This window comes from Bombus vosnesenskii, unplaced genomic scaffold (genome assembly GCF_011952255.1).
Source record: "Bombus vosnesenskii isolate JDL3184/JDL3185 unplaced genomic scaffold, Bvos_JDL3184-5_v1.1 scf7180000013293, whole genome shotgun sequence".
NCBI classification, from domain to species: Eukaryota; Metazoa; Arthropoda; class Insecta; order Hymenoptera; family Apidae; genus Bombus; species Bombus vosnesenskii.
In genome coordinates, this window is record NW_022882944.1 from 2,815,140 (window position 1) to 2,835,167 (window position 20,028).

The 20,028-nt window shown below is 36.1% G+C and overlaps 1 protein-coding gene across 3 annotated transcripts in view; it reads left to right on the forward strand.

Moving 5' to 3' along the window:
- LOC117232734 overlaps positions 1–20,028 on the forward strand; it is a 92,361-nt gene that overhangs the window by 28,353 nt on the left and 43,980 nt on the right. For all 3 annotated transcript variants that reach the window (XM_033492331.1, XM_033492333.1, XM_033492332.1), the window contains exons 2-3: positions 418–1,021; positions 14,104–14,170. In XM_033492331.1, coding sequence (XP_033348222.1) covers positions 991–1,021; positions 14,104–14,170 — 98 coding nt within the window. In that variant the 5' untranslated portion in view covers positions 418–990. The remainder of the gene's footprint in view (positions 1–417; positions 1,022–14,103; positions 14,171–20,028) is intronic.

The window sequence follows — 20,028 nt, forward strand, 5'->3', positions numbered from 1 at the left end:
TTAACTTTTACGAACGCAAACGTGTCCTTCTTAAGACTCGGACATTCTATAAATGTATTTCAAAATTTGCTATCTTCTTGCAAAGAGAAACTAAAGTTGATCTTCCGGATAGACTCGTGTACGTATTTATTTACTAAATATTAAGATACTTGCTGATAAAATACTAAACGCGATGATGAAAAGCAAATTGTAAAAAAAAACCGATTCAAACGCAGAAGCCTGAAATAGGTGACCTCGACATTGAACGATCATGCTTACGGTCTCCATTCTACGTCAGAATACTTTTTCCACTTGCTATACGTATTTCTTCTTTCCAATGAAGAACAACCACTAATTTTAATATAAGATAATAATATATATATATATATATCATTCTATATAATAAATATCATATAACATCGTTTCTTTCTTTCACAGGTCCACAATGAACAGTTCCACCAAGTGTCCGTAAACTCTGCTCTGGTTCTTGCACGACAACCGAATCAAAGATCCATCGTGGCTCTATCGACAGAATCAAAGCGAAGATTTTGCATTTCGAAGGAGGTACGATGACCTTGCAAGAAGCGGAAGGCTCGCGATCGATGGTGACCGAGGGAACTCGCGACTCATCGACTGGTCCGTGTGTCAGCAGCTTGTCGAAATCTTTGATAATTCGATCGTCTAATCTCGCAACGACACGTTGACCATGACGTGGGAAAGGCGTGCGATCGTCGGCACGTTGGTTGGTCGCTTAACGAGGACGAAGAAAGCTCGTGGAGGGAAAAAAGGGATTGTCTAGAGGTCCCTGGTAATTGGATACCTGCGATTTACAGGCAACAGAAATAGAAAGAAAAAGGGAGAGAGAGAGAGAAAGAAAGAGGGAGATAAAGTGACATTTCCAGAGAATAATCGCTCGTGTCTCCATCGAGCGATTTGGGAAGGTTCGATTGACGGCTAGTCGGCTGGAACAACGTGGGACCATCCGGAACAGTGAGCACACTGAGCACCGAAATGAAGCTCGGGGATAATATAACGATGGAAGGTGAGTTGGATCGTGTTCTTTTGACCAGGTGATGGTCGCGTGGCAACGGTCGCAAAAAGCAGAGAATGGTTTGACAGAACGTGGAAATGATATTTTGAATATCAAACGGAAATAATATGAAGGAGAATGTGATGTGAAAATTCTACTTTCTTCTTTGTTTTGTCATAAATTAGTCGAGTAGTTGGTTTTTCGGATAAAGTAAGCAATGATAAAAATAGAATGATGATTATTTGTTGGAAAATGTCATTAGAATATGTATAATTGTTTTTTTTTGGAAAGATTTATTGTCAAAACTAATTTGTTTGAATTTACAATGTAAATTCGTAGTCAGGTTGCCTTCTGATGGCGAGTGGAAACACAAGCGTAGAGAATAACTAACACGTAGTCGTGGAATGCAAAGACATTGATTAATAGAATGTTAAAAAAAAAAGAATATATAGGTGTAGAGATATACGTGAAACTACCAGCGTAATGTAATTTTGCATTTTGGAATTTCGCGTTTTTGAAGAGTTTCAAAAAATTCATAGAACTTTTGCTTTTTTTTTAATTCTACGGTATTTTGGCAACAGTTTGTATCTTCCTTGAATTGCATATTTTTGCACATATTTCTTATTTGGAAAAATGTTTTTCTCTAACGTATTATACTTCAAATTATTCTACTTTATTTGTAATAATTTTTATCTTTAATTTAAAAAAAAAACCTTGGACGTCGAGTGCAAGAATTGCAACGATAGAATACACGAAGATAAAAGGGGCAATCGTTGCTCTTATTATTTATTTTATTTAAAGTGGCATCAGATTGTTAGCGACAAGGGCAATTATATTACATCTTTTTCTTTTTTAATCAATTTTAAATTGAAAAAAGGACGCGCAGTTGCTTGCTATTCAACTCGTTCTTAATTGTTTCGCTGTTATTGATTTCCGGAATATGGCCACGTTTCCTCGTCGACAGGCTACGATCGTCGCAGTTTGCCTCATCAGACTTCGTTGACATACTCTCGCTCGTTAGCCAAATATTCAGGCAAACTCCGATGAAGCAAACTCCTCTGTTTACGAAACGCTGGCAGAAACATACGAGACGTGACTACTGTTTCGAGATCAGATGATACGATTCCAACTTCAACGTTCCCTTGTTTTCTACCGTTTGTCTTGATTTCCTTCGCTCGAGAATTCTACGCAATTTTTCCTGCAAACGGAATTATTCAACTACAGCTATTTCTGATTCTCTGTCTGCCTTCGTTTTTTGACGTTGAAGAAACGTCCAATTTTATTATTTTTCCATTCTTACTATAAAGAAAAACTAGAATGAAAATATTCGAGAATATTCCAGAGAAGTCGCCTAATTCCGTCTTCTAATTCTTTTTTTACGTTTCCTATCTTCTCATTTATTTATTTTGGAGCAAGTTTCGCGATTGTAGTTGGCATAATCAAACAAGTTGTTTTGATATTTTTCTATTTACTCAAAAGTTTATCGTGCAGATATTTTAGAAGAGAGCAAGAGATTTCGAAACCGGAGAACCGGGTTCGTTAAGATCATCTCGGTTTCTCTTTCTATCTTTGGATTAATTAATACCATTTAATCGACATGCCGAGGAGTAATACATGCCGCTGATTGGATTATCAGTAATCAATAACGACGTTTCATTACGTACGAGTTCATGCACATTCATGAACCAACGCAATGCGGATCCAACCGGTCGCAGTTGATTATTTTCTGATAATTTCGCGAAATGGAAACGGAAGTACGTGATTCCCTCTAACCAATTCCTAGAAATACACAATTTCCTACTAACATTTGAATAACCTAATGTCCATTATCCTATATCCTTTCAAATCGAGTTCGATTCGAAACAGAAACGATATTCGCATGCTTTTGCCTACTTATTATGTATCTGTTCTATCATTCCTCTGGTAAAATAATAACGACGTTCGCTATCGCATATCAGCGATTCTCATTTCGAATAAAAATTGTGATGAGAATTTAAAATGCAAATAAAATGGAAAGAAATTTACTTTCTTTCTTTGTTCGTTATTCGTCCGTCTTCCAATAATATCGATATTAATCATCGATCATTTACACTTCAAATTGAATTCGATTGAAAATATGAAACAAAAATTTTTTATCATTTCTCTCAAACTTCCTTACTAAAATGAAAATAACTTTCTGATTGATTTTAACCAATAGGATCTAAACCTCTGTAAGACTAGTATTCTAATCATCAAAGAATTTCTCCAAAAATCAGTAAAGAAAGATTTTCTACAATTTCGTCTAATTTTTGGACATCCTGATGCATTTTCCGAATAAAATTCTCGTTAGACGAGAAATAGTCCCTTAATTAGTTTACGATCAATAATTTCTACATTTATGCAAAAACGAATTTCCGGAATATCGGAGAACTCGAGTAAAAAGAAAAATAAAGGGATGGACAATTTTAGTGAATTTTAGGTATCCTGATGAACTGAAAATTGCTGTGCCAAGAGTAATCTCGCGATCAATTTCACCCGATATATTCTAAACCTTCCTATATACAACTTAAACCTCAGCAAATTCGTAGATTTCAATTATAGCAGCTGTGGCCGTTGGTTTCAACCCCTAAACGCAGCGTGCCCTCGGGGTTCGACCAGCAGGAGGGTCGCAGAGGGTCGAAAGAGGGTTGCTTCGTGACTCTTAATCGAGTTTACGTTGATTAATGGAGCTGACTGTCGATCACAGCCAGGCCTTGATATAAGCGCCACGATAAACTCGCCCTAAGCACGTAAACACCGATATCGATGACGATTCGATGCTCGTGTTTCCATGGAATTATCCCACTATCGCGTCGATGCATTTTTCGAACGTAGAAACTTGAAATGTAGAAGAATTTAGGAATATAAGAATTTCAAAATGTACGAGTTTAGGGATTTAGAGAGATCTAGGCATATAGAAATATGGGAATAGAAGAATACAGGAATGTAGAAACTCGGGGATATAGGAATTTGGTTATGCAAGAACGCAGAAATGTAGAAACGTGGAAATGTAGAAATTTGGGGATTTCAGGATACAGGGATAGAGAAACATAGAGATGTGTATAGAAATGTGGGGATGTAGGAATTTAGGAATCTAGGGATTTAGAGATGCACGCGTTTAGGAATCCATGGACTTAGAAGTGCAGGGTTTTGGGGATCTAGGGACTTGGAAATGCAGGAATTTAGGAATCTAGGTACATAGAAATTTAGAAATTTAGACACTTAGAAATATAGGAATTTGGAAATGTACGAATTTCAAGAGAGGGACATGGCAAGTATAAAAATATTGGAATTTAGAAATTTGACGATTTAGGAATTTAAAAACATAGAAACTTACTAGTGTAGGAATTTAGGAATCTAGGGATTTAGAGATGCACGCATTTAGGAATCCATGGACTTAGAAGTGCAGGGTTTTGGGGATCTAGGGACTTGGAAATGCAGGAATTTAGGAATCTAGGGACATAGAAGTGTAGAAATTTAGACACTTAGAAATATAGAAATCTAGAAATCTACGAATTTCAAGAGACGGATATGGCAAATATAAAAATATTGGAATTTAGGAATTTGACGATTTAGGAATATAGGGATTCAGGAATAATATTAGGTTGTCTGGAAAGTTTCTTTCGTGTTAGAAGGAAACAATAGATGCAAAACATTTTTATATTATATTTTATTACACGTATTAATATACTGCACGTAACGCAAAATGGATCATACGATGTAAATTGTAGGATAAAGAAACTAATGGTCAAAATAATATAAAACGAAAAATGTTGTGCATCTATTGTTTCTTTGTGAAACGAGAGAAACTTTTCAGACACTCTAATAGAAACATAGTAATGTAGATATTTAAGAATATAGGAATGCAGTAAAGTACATACAATAGTAGTACTTAATACAATAGTAGTATAAACAAAATTAATTTAAGAATACAGCAATGTCTTATATTCCGATTGTTCACAACAGCTAATAGCGAATTTTTAATATCGCCATTTACATTAATGAAACTACATAAATTAATTATTTCGTTTATTTTTTTAAATTAATTCATTCATTGAATCAAAATTAACGTTCTATCTTATCGATATTTAATATACGTAAATTGTAATAAATTTCTCCTTCTCAATATAGTTGACGAAAGTTTTGGTAGTAAGGCGAAATTTGATGAACGATATCAGTTCACAGAAACGACGTTTCATATCGTGGGTATATCAATCGGATAATTTGAAGCAACGAAATCTCGGATGAGATGCAGTTATGCCTCTGTATAATTGCGAAAATATTTCATCCGGTAGGATGGATGATAAACGAGCTCGCGTATTCGTTGCCGTACACGCATCCCTTTAATTCCGCAAGTGTGTCAAGGTGATGTGTGTGCTGTGCACACGTACTCGCGCAAATGCTGGCGTTCGATTTGGAAAAGTCCACGTGCCGAGTCGACGATAAACTTAATAGCGAGCAGATGATTTACGAACGTTTCAAACTGTCCATTTCTTGACACGAATATCTATATCGATATTATTTAAATTTCTTATTTGCTCATTTCGTTCGATATACCATGATCGAGCCAAATTCTCTGTTAAATAAAAATACAATTCTCACTTATCTTATTTACTTAAATATTTGTACAGATACCAAATACATAAAAAAAGAAACATATCAACATTATTTAGGTTATTTCTCTCGTTGTTCGTCATTTATTTTCGCAACAGTATTTAAATTTATTATTTACTCGCTTGGTTCATATATCATAACTGAAACAATTCTTGTTATCTAATCTACTGTTTCCCCAATAGTAAGATAAATGCATAAAACAGATATATCAAGAGGGAGATTTTCTTATTTGTACATTTCGTTAATACACCGTACGTAACCAGAGTGCGTATATTTATGCAAATTAATATTCATATAACGTAAATTACATTATCACAAAAAAAAAAAAAAAGAAAAAAATACAGAAAAAAGGGAATCTAGGTAAGAAATTTGTTTTGTCCATTAAATACCATAACGAGTATATTCTATTCCAGCTATTTTATATATTTTTGCGTCTCAGGCGGATTTCCGCACCTTTAAGTTTCCCTTAAGTGCGCAAAAATCCACAGATTAATCGTAATCGATTTAAATCCATTCGCTATCTTTCTATTCCCCGCAACAGGCAAGATAAATAAGTGACATAAGTATATCAAGAGAAAACTGATGAGATTTGTTGTTTGCCCATTTCAGTGAACGAACGAAACGAACAGACGTCTCGAGCAGAAGCCGTGCACGTGAAGTAGAGCGATCGCAATCTTGACAATTATTTTTCCATCGTCATCGCGATCGATATCTCTGCACGTGTGTAGTATATAGATGTGTGTGACTGGAACGATTCCAGCTAAGAGCAGCCAGAGAGTTAGCCGGCACTAGTTATGGACGGAAAAGAGGATATGACCGAGATAATACGAACACAGATCCGGCTCCAAGCGATTCGTGGACCCTTGGCGATTTAACAATTGACTTGTGCCTACGAGTCGTCTAGCGGAGTAATTGGAAATGACCCGCGACTCGTTCTCTGCTCTTCATACCGCTTTCCCCCATTCAATTCTTCCTTCGACGGACGATCGCCGATCGTATTGCCCGCTTGCTCGATCGAGAGAAGACCAGCAATTTCCACCTTTCAAATTCCTTGCGGCGTTTAACGTTAAATTCCTTCCTCTCAAATTTTCGCCAACGATTAACGTTCTAAGGTTTATTGGGAATCCTTTACTCGTCGATAAACAGCCAGTGCTGTGGTTAGGTCTTTGAGAAGTCGAATGAAACGTTCTGATCTGAATTTTGCAATTTTCTATTTAATTGTTTATACCTTCAATTTCAATAGTCGTCGATCGAAAAACGTGGAGGAAGATTGAACGTTGGCATTAATTTAAGAAATCGTTTGCCAATCGTGGCTAAAATCGATATTAGCAACTTCCTAGGATTTCATTGGAAAATGTAAGAAGGTTTCTGATCTGAATCAATTTTCTATTTAATTGTTTATACCTTCAATTTCAATAGTCGTCGATCGAAACGTTTGAACGTTGGCATTAATTTAAGAAATCGTTTGCCAATCGTTAAAATCGATATTAGCAACTTCCTAGATTTCAAATGTAAGAAGGTTTCTGATCTGAATTTTGCAATTTTCTATTTAATTGTTTATACCTTCAATTTCAATAGTCGTCGATCGAAAAACGTGGAGGAAGATTGAACGTTGGCATTAATTTAAGAAATCGTTTGCCAATTGTGGCTAAAATCGATATTAGCAACTTCCTAGGATTTCATTGGAAAATGTAAGAAGGTTTCTGATCTGAATTTTGCAATTTTCTATTTAATTGTTTATACCTTCAATTTCAATAGTCGTCGATCGAAAAACGTGGAGGAAGATTGAACGTTGGCATTAATTTGAGAAATCGTTTGCCAATCGTGGCTAAAATCGACATTAGCAACTTCCTAGGATTTCATTGGAAAATATAAGAAAATGCGTTAACACAACGTTAATATTCTCGTTATTATCTCGCGGGTCTACAAATATAACATTCAGAATCGATCTTGAAATAAACCACTGAAATCAACGTTTGAATTATTGTTTGATCGCAATAAGAAGATATAAAAAGAAAGATTGCAATTTCTGTGGCGAAATTGCGCAATATTATACCTGGAAAACGAGTATGTCCTTCTAGCTTCTAGATATCCCTCTTGTCGACGAGAAAATCCAACAGAATTCTTGATAACGGAAAATACGATGACTCCATGCTCGGTCGAATCTTCCAGCGGAGGGATTAATTATCGTTTAATTATCGTCTAGCGGGTGCATCAGCGCGGTAACGAAATTTCTCACGGGAAACGGGGGCAACAGGTTAGCCTTAGGGGCACGAAAGACGCCGACCAGAGACGATGGCAATTTTTTTAATACGGTTAGTTAATGAATCTTACCGGAAGGTAAATTTGCTTGAGTCGGATGGCGTCGTCTGAGAAGTCGATGGCTATCAATCGAGTTAGCAGCCAATCGAGTCATATTAACGAGCAAAGTGTGAATTCAAATTTACACCTGTCTTGCCCCTTCATTTTGTTGTCGTACAAACTTGCTAGAAAAATTGACTTTTGAATTAAAGTATTAATGTTTAAACGATTAATAGGACGTGGCTTCTCCTTGCATCCAATTTTTCCTTTAATTATCTCGTTTATTCTAATTTCTTGCTATAATCGTATTAACTTTTTAATTTCGTTTAATCCGTGTCACTTCAGATATTTGTAATTAGAGCTTGAAGAGATATAACCTTTCTGCCTCTCGTCTTTTAAATTTTAATTGCCTGTGCAGCGAGTAGCGTTAGAAGTTTTAATGACTTTATAAAATCAAGTTGTAGAACGGAAGCTGTACGTATAGAAAAGCGTAGAAAACAGTATTATGATGGCATAAATTGATATTGTCAAAATATTCCGAAGCTGTCCTGGGAGAAAGTAATTAAGTTCGAAGTCGATTCTTATCTATCATCGTGTGCTTCATCTAATTTCCTTCGCTTCCTTTAGATCCATCGCCTCGTTCCAATCGGACGAAAAGTTGTCCGGCTTTGATCACCGACCTTTCAATTAATTATCGTTCGCCGAGTGCAATAACGGGGTAACGAAGTTTATCGGTGCACAGAGGGCGACGAAACCGCGGATAAAAGGAGGAAATGAGCGATTCTTAGGTGCCGAATCTCCATGTCTATGCGACTAGGGAAATTGAGAAATCGAAACTACGTTAGTATGAAAATTGAAGACTTTCAATAGAACTAAAACACAAATATTAGATTGGCAACTAAGTGACGGCGGATTTTGTCAATACCAGCTATTGACAAAAGCCGCAATCAGTTAGTTGCCAACCCAATAATTGTCTGTTCGATTTGTAATGCACTTTAATGATGTATCACCTTGGAACGACTGTAATCTTAAAATACTCTTGTTTTCTATCTTGTAAACTAATCCAGGACTACTAGTTCTCAAATTAATCACGTAATCTGTTATTTACTTAACTTGAAGCGTTTATTTTCGTTTATTTATATCATTTTCTTGCATTAGATAAATTCGTGGAAGTAAATGATCACCGTTGAAAGGCTCGATATTAATAGGAAAAAGTTGGAGTCTATCGAGTTTTCTCATTAGCTAAGTCACCTGACATCGTGTTCCTTCCATTCGAATAATTCACCACCTTTTTCTTCATTTGCTAAAAAAGATGTTCGATATTTCGCGTAAAACGTAAAGACGCAAAAGGAAGAAATAAGGAAAACAGAGAGGAAATAGGAACGACAGATGGTAAAGTTGGCGTAAAAACAACCACGGTTCCAAATCCCCTGCTCATTAAAAATCGACAACGGATCAGTAATCGAAGCGTGGCAAGATGCTTTGTCACGTTATTAAGCCAATTTATCGGAAGTAATCAAATCACGGATGAAATCAAGCCGATGATTGAAATCAGATACTAATCGTGGCCAACGAACCCCAATCTCATCGGCATTCATTTTCCACTTGGAGCTTTCACACTTATTGATCAATAACCATCCGCACTTGCAAGATGTTCATATTGTGTGTTATACGAGGAAAATATTCTTTCAGATTTTATTACAAGATGAATTATTTTAAATAAAACATTATTGGATTTGTAGCGGCACATGAGTTAGAGGACAATTCGAATCATGTTGTTGTTTTGCCTCGAAGTATCAAGATTTCCGACTTCCCCCGGACCAGTATAAATAAACGGACGCGATCGCGAGCAATAGAGTACGCACTGAGTATCTGACAGTATCATCGAGTATCTTCGAGTATCACGAGCGATCTACCGAGTTACGCGACGAACATTTATCGAGTTTCCATCCGCGATTTTATTCTGCGATTTGTACTTTGTATTAACGACTCAGCGATTAATGGCTGTACATTAATTTATTATTTTAAATATATTCGACGATTTCGACAACGAGCAATCTCGTCCTTTAAACCTCACGTACCAGCCATCCTCTACGCACGAACCTCCATAGATTATTATCATAAATAAAATAATTTTTTTTACAAAGCCTGAAGAAATACGACTCTGTTTTGTCAATGTGCGACTATTCGGAGAAGCTTGAGCTATTCAGTTGAAGGTTTTTCTGAAATTGTGCGTAAGGTTATGATGTGTTGGTTGAGCGTAATGTTGAAAGCTGGTGATGAGGTATGTGGCCGATGTTGTGTGGCTAATGTTGACGCGATTTCACGCTCAATTTGTCAAGAGAATAGAATTTTTTCGATTAATTCCCGAGGCATCCTCGGGATATATATATAAAAAAGCAGCCTCTTAGCTACCTGAATTACGATGCAGCGGTCAATTAGGGAAAAGGTCTTAAGGGCACGAAACTTAGCGATAGCGGAGAAGTGTGACCGGTGGCCAGTTCATAAGAAGGCCAGGATCTCAATTGCGAGACGTAATACAAGTCTCAATGTTCTCTTTCTTTCTTTCTTTTTTCTTTTTGCTCTTCCTAAAAGTAAAAAGTAAAATTCACAGGCAAGAAATATGAATTCTGTTGAAATGGAATGTAATGAAATTGGTAGATTGGAAAGAGTGACGAGAAAGGGAAACATCAAAATCGTGTCACTATATTTCGTATTTTTGGAAATCTGGTCAAAACTATCCAAGTACTCGCGTTCCTAAAGTTTATCCCCAACCTTTCTCTACACTCTGCATATGTACACTGTTATTTTTTCAACGAAGAACGCAACGCTATTGTTTTTATTAATATACACGGTCGTTGTGTACACGTGTGCACGTTATATACAGGTATTTATTTTTTCGAGTGAACATTCGGTCAACGAAATTTCTTAACACGTTTCTAAAACGTGTCTATTGATATTTCCTTGGTACATATTAAAAAATCACTCAATTGTTATCGATAACATTTTTCCCTTACGTAACCCTCGTTAAACTCGAGTATTTACCATTTTTTGGCTGTTTTTCAAGCCTACAGAATTCCATCGAAATGGAAGCCGGCTCGTTCACGATTTTTCTTTACCAGTTCGATCTTACGTACGATAACGAGCAGATTCGCGACGATTGGATTCGTTCCAAGATCGGTTTCCAAGAATCGCCATAACCTGATTCGCCTTCTATGCCCTGTAAGAAACTTTTGAGTTTACGATACCTCTGCTTTCCATCGACGGAGCGGAAAGCCAAACTTTTCAACTTCTAGCAATAAATCGTGTTTTACCTCGACGACATTCGAAATAACTGGAAATGCTCTACGAATCGAAAAGATGATACGCAGGCGAGAATTAGATTAAATCTCACGATTTCTGCTTAAAACAAGCAACGATTAAGCTTAAACAAAAATGTGATTTGCATCGGCTAATTTTCTTCAATTGTTCAATTTTTATCTTCTTCTTTTTTGTAGGCAATATTTAATATTCTAGATTAAATGCAAGAGTTTATTTTGAATTTAGGTTAATCTTATAATCACTGTAAATTTTATTTCGTGTTATCTTCTCTTTGAATTACGCGCAACTTTTTCCCTTTTCATTGAATATTTCCACGGCGAAGAACATTTTGTGCGTGACATAGTTTACGCTTGCACAGCATAATTAAAGGGATATGAGACTTTTTCAACTGACAAAAGAAGAAATTTTGTCGCAGTGATGAGTACATTTTGCGTTAATTCTCTCATCCCTGACAGGACGTATGTGTCGCAGTTTCCAGGAAATGTTTTTACTTGTACTTTTTCTTAGTTTCACCGTAATTAACTTTAGTCTCATTTTTTCTTTAATTTTAATAACCACCCATTCTGTTTAATGAACTTTGCGCTGTTTACATTTTTATCTTTTAAATTTTACATCATTTTATATCAATTCCATATTTAAAATGAAGAAACATAATATAGTCGCAAGAAGACTATTTTTTAATTAATAGAAACATTTAAAAAATTCTAATTTACATACGTTTCGTATATTTGTCCATATTATATGCGCTTTGCTTTAATTTTTATATACTTTCCTATTTGTAACATTTCCACGAAAATGTATGCAAATTAATTCGTTAATACCTTGCTGAAGAAAAATATTGCACCGTGTAGCATCGCCAAGTTGATTTGCAGTGGAAATAAATTGGCCGGATGTGATGTTTAACTCTTCGTGGAAGGGTTAAAGCATCAAAAATGAAGGGTTGCAGTTTAATCAGAGTTCAGAGTTTGGAGCGCGGACAGTGGACATCGTGCATCGCAAACGTGTTCAAAGTGAACAGCCAACTTTATAATTAGTAAATGTCTTTCGAGATGAGCGATCGATGAAAGGAATAAAAGTTGAATAAGCGAGCATGGGGATGAGGGAATGAGAGGGTTGATGTGTAACAACGAAGCACAATTAACACGGATATTTCAGTTTTTCGAATCGAACGCTTTCAACGTCGATGTCCGCCTCGATTTTCATCCTATTTTCGATAGCACCGATAACAAACAAGCAATTATCCTACGTTGAAAGAGCCGATCAGGAAATAGCTGAACCGTAGCGTTATTTTAAAAAATTCATCACCGCAAACAAGTAGCTTTCTTTTATCTTTCAATTCCCATAGGAAGGTTTATTGAATGCTAACTTTTATTTATTTATTATATAAAGTAAGGATTAACACCGGTGCTAATTTTATATAGCTATATACCAGAGTACATTTAATTCGATCTCATAACAACAAATTCATCTTTTTTAACACTAGAACTACCAAACCAGTCAAATTGACTGGTTTTACAACTTTATTTTAAAATTTCTACTTCATGTTATATTTTTTTTTCCACAAGGGTGTAATGACTTTCGCAACGATAACTAAAACAACAATATAATGAATTTTATTTTGCTTTTTATGTATTCAAACTGAAAATAATTTTGTATCAAGGCTACTTATACCAATACCAGTCAAAATGACTGGTACTTGACCAAATATAAAAGGGTCCTGCAATCTGTTTATCGAACCCCAATTAACCAGTTTCCTCGTTTTGTACAACTTCGCACACGTTTTTCAAATTTTTACTGTCGTGTGTTGTATCGTTCGATATGACGATATCAGTTATCAGGAAAATTCCACTAGAAATACCACAGCAGTCAAAATGACTGGTTCTACAATTTTACATAACATGGAATTTCTTCTGTGAGAAAGTAATAAATCAATAAATACAAGAATATTCTATTACTACGTATTTTTTTTAAAAGACCAGTCATTTTGACTGGCTTTGGTAGAAATAGCTTCGTGTTAACGATCGGTAGTTTTAGTGTTAAACAAATAGGTACCTCGTACAGGTATATACAGTGTGTACGAAATTTTAACGACCAAACTTCTCTCGTTTAGAATTCATTCATCGGAGAATAATTTTTAGTGGGATATTTATCACAGGTAATTACGGTGCGATGTTAATTTCGTAGCAATTTCTGGGTCAGTAGAATGTTGAAACTTGGAGCTACTGAATTTTGGAAATTCGCTGAATTTGGATATCTTCGAAATTTCGTTCGGCTGTGTCTCGAAATCCCTTCAAGCCGCTGACACGTCTGCACGTCTAACTTTCGCATACCTTGGAGACTTTGACAGGAACTTTGAAGTTTTGCAAAGTTGAAAAGTCCGCGTGTTAATTCAGAAGCTGAGAACTCGTTAAGGCTGAGCCGCTCGATTATCGAAACTTCACTCCATAACGAAAGCTAATTCGAACCCATTTTAGAATTTTAGCTTCTTTTCTAGATTGTTTCGGACAACTTGTTTGTTCCAATTTATGCTTGAAATTCTTGTAGAAAATTGGATGAAAAGCAAAGAGGTAAAATATTGTAGTCGTACAGTTCCAATCGACTTTTCTCATTAGGATGTTACAAATTAAAAATAGATATCTTTTTACAATTTCAATTGCCTCATTTTCATTCGAGTATCGTAGTTAAAAATACAAATAGCAAAATGAAAATAGATAAATAAGTAAGGACAAAAACAGAGTATTACAAATACTATAATTTTTCAGTCCCAATTAATTTTCCTTTGATAGAATATTATGAATAGAAATGCGGATATTATGTTAAAAAATATTTTTTTTTTGCAGCGTACAACATATGGGGCGACGTTCCTGCGCGAAAATGTCGACCACCGAAGATCGGCGACATCCCAAAGTGAGTACTCTGGTTTTTTCCAAAAAAAAAAAAAAAAAAAAAAATCCTAAAAAAACTCCATCTCTCGTTTTTTAAACTAAACATAAGAAGGAAAACGCAGATTTTCAATTATAAAAATGAATTCTCAGTGTAACTAGCATTTACAAATTCTCATTCCAACTAATATTTCGAATAAAAATTCGCGATACAAATAGCAATACGGTAATCGCTATTTTAAGCAAATATTCTCTTCCAACGAGAAAACACAGAACTGAAATTGAAATTGCGCGTCGATTTCCGAATCCTTTGGGCGTACAAACTGTCGATTCGTCTACAAATCGTTTAAAGATCGGATCGAAGTCCGATAAATTCGGAAAACCAGTTCTACGTTACCTGGATATCTGATTTCTCTCCTACACCTACACCGACGATTTATTTTTCGCTCAACGAGAATTATCGACGTTGATCCCAGAAAAAGTATGCAGTCTTCGCGTATCACGATATGTCACTGGAAATCAAGATCGCAACTCGGCTTTTAGCTTTTGAAAAGCGTTGAGCGTATTACTTGAATGATTATTAAAACGTACATCTTTTACTACAATTATTATCACGATATTGGTAGTTATTTTTCTATAATACACGCGTTTAGAGATTTCATTTTCTCTATTAACTTTTATTTAAATTTAAAATCATAAGAAGCTTAAAATTTCTGTTGGGTTGGCAACTAAGCGATTGCGGATTTCGTCAATACCATCTAATGACAAAATCCGCGATCGCCTAGTTGCCAACCCAATAGTTCGTTTAGATTTTGAACGTTATTAACACTTTGACTGCCACGCCGAAGTCACATGTTTCGCTCAGGACGCCACGGGAGTATTTTTATTATTCAAAGCATACAATGGAAAACTAATAATAAATTGATGATCTAAGACGACATTCTTCCCCAATGGACCGTTTATCTTATTGATGGTCACGGGTGACCACCGTGGCGTCTTGCTAACAGTTGATAGCGACGTATTATAACAAGGTTTCGTTTATTTCAACAAACCATTCGCATTCGCTATTTCGTCGTAAGCAGAACGTGCAGAATATATCGTTGAAACGTGTAGAAGATGTTAGTAAACGGTATTTGCTCATTGTATATGTAATAGTGAGGTATGTGCACACTTCTAACTTCAATTGTATGATTATAAAACAGCGTTTACGATTATTTTCTGAGGTGTGTTTATAATAATTTTCGTAGATTACCCCTCAAAGATGTGGATGCAAACACAGTGCACCGTTAGATGCAAGATTTGTTCTCATTTTTTTTTATTGATGTTCTAATAAAAATGTTTAATTGTTCAATGGGGCACTTTTTATTTCAAAGTATCTTCTATTTATCGATTATATTCAAAATGCCCTAACTGTCAATTTTCATACAATTTTTACAATCGTAAGAACGTGGTAGACAAAATGTTAATAGGATAAACGAGCTCAACTTTTTATTAGCTCATAATTGCTTCTTTTTCATCAACATGTTTCAACAACATGTTTCCAAACATGTACAACATGTTTCTAAAGATCGCTCAATCAAGTTTCACATCAAGTATTAAACAGTTTGTTCTACATCAGATTTATTTATTACGCGGATAAAATATTCCAGCGAAATGAATTTAGTCGGTTTATTCGGTTAATTCGGTTCTATAATATCACGCGTGATATTATCATGCGAATAAGATATTCGACCACGATAAATTTATTCGTGTAATTATCTTAGACAAACGTTTGCTGAAAACAATTCGAATAATGTTGAACTCTGGTTCAGGTAAATGCAGTTCTACCGTGTAATCGAATCACAGTCAGCAATCTGCCTTCCATTCACAAATTTCGCTTCCATTAACATTGACCTTCGTGCGGCTGTGGAACGACGACACGAAAAAAGGCGACACTGAGAGTCAAGGAGCCACATAGCCTAATCTACCATAATGCATCTCGACATGCAAATAGATATTTTTAACCTTGTTTCGAAAGCGATCGATAGCCACGAAGGCGGCACGAAACTCGTCTAAATAATTGCTCCACCCCGATGCCACGTCAGCCGCAGAAACGCTTCTGTTCTTTCACGATTGCATCGAAGATTCCGATATTCTTCTCTTCTTATACCGATGGAACGACTTTCTTTTCCCCTTCGTTCGTCGACGATAGGAAGCTCCGTAGGTGACTGCTTTCTTCTACGACTTTCCCTCAACCGAACCTGTCGTACTTTTTTGCCACCCCCGTTGCACGATCAGCGGCGTTTAAACTGGTCGTTTTCGATCCACTACGATTCGTTGTTCGATGGAAAATTCTGAATTATTTCTTGGACGAGTGTAGAAAAATTATTTCAAGTGGATAAAGAGTCTAAATCTGGGAATTTCGATAATTTATTTTGTTATGTTTTCGCTCTTCGTCGAGAATGATTGTTATTAATATATTAGTTTGTCCTTACAACGATGCATCTTTGTACAAACACGAAACCTAAGCTGTCGAACGTTGTGATCTTTATTTTGATAAAACAAAATGAGTCATACGTAATTCGATAAAATAATATAAAACGGAAAATGTGCATCCATTATTTCCTTATGAAACGAAAGAAACTTTTTGGAGGACCTGATACTCGTGGAAATAAAGTCTGGGACAAACGTGTTTATACGCAGACTACAAACGTCTGTGGCAATTTACATTTTGATGGATATCAATCTATCACTGGTTTCCTAGAAGAATCACACAAATTGGTAAAGTCAATTTTTAAGCAAATTTCTGAAAAATGGGGAATAATTCCACCATTTAGCATAAAGTTTTCTTTCTTCCATAATTTAAGCGATAGCCTGTAGGTTTCGAGGGTCTTCGATAAAACTCTAGAATTAATTTCCTCGTATAATTATTTCACCCAATTAATTCGTATAATTTTCTCATACAACAGGCAGAATTTTCTTCGAGTTTTCCATGAAATCAAAGGTAACGGTTGTCCGTGATAAATGTTCAAATACTTTCGCTAGCCAGTGCATTTACCGACTATACATAGCGGAAGCGCAATTTGTAAGAAAACCTGGAAATCGTTATTCAACGACCGTTTCCGGCAGCGACGAGGCATGAAACACGCGGTGAAAGCTGAAGGATCGATAATTCGGCGTCTCGCGATGCATCGCGTAGCTACGGCGAAATCATTTATAAGCATTGCTGCTTCTTGCGAGCGCGCGCCTCCGAACGCTGAATTATGAAACGTTCGACGATACGCGACGCCCTGAATTATCGTTTCGTAAATGCGATGCATCACAGTCGCAATTCCACGTTCGAACGTTCACGCGGTGAATCCATCGAGAGAAGAACAGAGTTTTTATTGGAAAATTGTCGGAAGAAGTAAGCCAATTATCACCTCGCAACGATTAAATGTTATCTCGCGTCTCACGCGATTAGAACGTGGGCAAATTTGTCAAAATTCTACCATCGAGCGACTGCTCGCGATACGAACCGGGTTGCCGTGCGTGGGGCGTGTTTATGGGGTTTGTTTCGTGTATCGATTTCAGGGTGTTGCGGAGAAATCGAAGCTTTAGGCGAAGCTTGGTTGCCTTTAGTATACTACCCATGCTCTTTCGCTTCAGGAATTTTTCTTTCATGTTTCTTCTATTTCTAGTACAATAGTATTACCTGTGGTTTCTTTGGCTTAAGGAATTTTCTTTAGAGCTTCTCGTATTTATAGCGTACGCGTGGCCTTATCGTGGTAGAAATTTCTCTTTCAGTTTTCCTGTATTTTCTTTAATAGGTTAATTCCAGGAATTTATATGCCGTAATCGGAACCTTGGAATAATTTTAATCGAATTAGCGAATACTGTTTCTGATAACCGTATCGAGCAAGTCTTAAATTGAAAGATTAGTCGAGATCTGACGTTTGAAGGATAAAAATCAAATAGATAAATAAAAATTCAATATTTATATGTTAGATACTAAATAGATAGTGTAAGATGCTAAAGACACCAAATAATGGTAATACAGTAGTAACGAGAACAGTTCAACGACAGAGATACTAAAGATAATAAGGATAATACGGAGTGGCAATAAAGCAACGAAATGACGCCAGTAAAGATAACAAAAGCTACGAAAGATAATTCAGCTAATAAAAATGCGTACTATGGACGATAAAATTGTCGTAAAAATCTTTCGAAATTTTTCATCCGTAAATGAGCCAATTTCTCTAGAATAGAACTCGCCATACCTAGTTGCGAATCAGTAAACTGCTCAAGGTCACTTCTCACCGTCAAATCCAATACGACAAAAGTACAAAGAATCGGGAGTAATTAATTTTGTTCAGTATTATTTTTACCAGAGGAAACGAATAAAAATATTAATGGCGAACGCACAAAGATATTTCTTCGTTTAACCTGCTTTTTATCGCTGTTTTCGCTGCTAGCTAAGCGATTGTATATTCCATTTCTGTCTCAAGGATTTCCTTCTTCCTCGTACGTCCATATAATGTAACCTCGACAGAGATAATAACACGTTGTTACGCGATTGTGCGCGGTTATCGAAGTTAGTCTGATTGCGATGGTTTTAATCAGGAAACGAACAGCAACCGGAAGGGACAAATGAAAGGGAGAAGGAGATACGCGCAGCTTAACCCCGTATACGTTTCGTGTGTCTTTTTCCTTTTTTCCAATTTCCCTTTTTTCCTCTTTTCTCGTGTGGTTTTCCATTACTCCTGACCTTTTTATTTTTGCAGCCATTTACTTCTTTCTATGTGTTTCATTTGTCCCTTGATTGCACCGTTGGAATAGGTTGCAGGAACTTTTTAAGGTTCTCAGTTTATCGTGAATTGTCAAGCTCGCGCGTATTTCTGAAATTTTCTAGAAATTCCGTTCTGTCGATTCGCAAACTTTCATTTGTGTCGATGGATTTCGAAACTCCTCTACTTTTATCTCTGCGACTTCTACGTTTGCCATTTCTTCAATTATAAACTATATGTACTTGACAGTTTCATGGATTTTCCTGGAATCTCCAGCTTCCTTCTGACCCTTTAAATCTCGACAGAATTATTAGGTTGACCGAAAAGTTTCTTTTTTTTTTTTTTTTTTTTGATACGGTGATAATAGATGAACAATGATCTCTGTTTTATATTATTTTATTGAATTAAGTATGATCTATTTCCTCCTATTTCTATTATTACGTTTTTGCATAGTTCAATAAACTAATATAAAACAAAAAACATCGTGCGTCTGTTATTTCCTTATAAAATGAACGACGACCTAATAGAAACGTACCGTTCCACACGATAACGATAGAAACACAACGTACAGCTTCTATTCGATAAAAGGGAAATTTGAAATTCTTCAAGCTGTGCCACTATCGATGCGAAGCAGCGATATATGTCCTAATATATCTATTGTAGACGATTAGTTTATGACTTCCCCAATTAGCCTCTCTGGGAATATAGAGACGACAGTCGAGACCGTCACGAGGCCTGCACTGCGTAAAGCCGAATTTACACTGTTTCAGTTTGCAGGAACACGCTGGATAAACGCTGCTTCCGTTCTCGTTTCATACTCGGACGAAAGCAGTGTTTATCCGCCCTGTTCCTGCAAACTGAAACAGTGTAAATTCGGCTTAACGTGAAACGTGTCCATTTCGTCTATCCCGAGGCAAATATACACCCTTAAGTGGATCCTGACTGATTCAGTTGGAATCCACGCGTCTCGGCGAATCTTCTGACCTTTCTCTTTATACTTTATATTCATCCTGATAATAAAAGTTATTTGCCCGCGTTATATTGGGTTGTCCGAACAGTTCCTTTCGTCTCGTAAGGAAGTAGTAGATGCACGACATTTGTTGTTTTATGTTATTTTATTGAATTACGTTTGATCCTT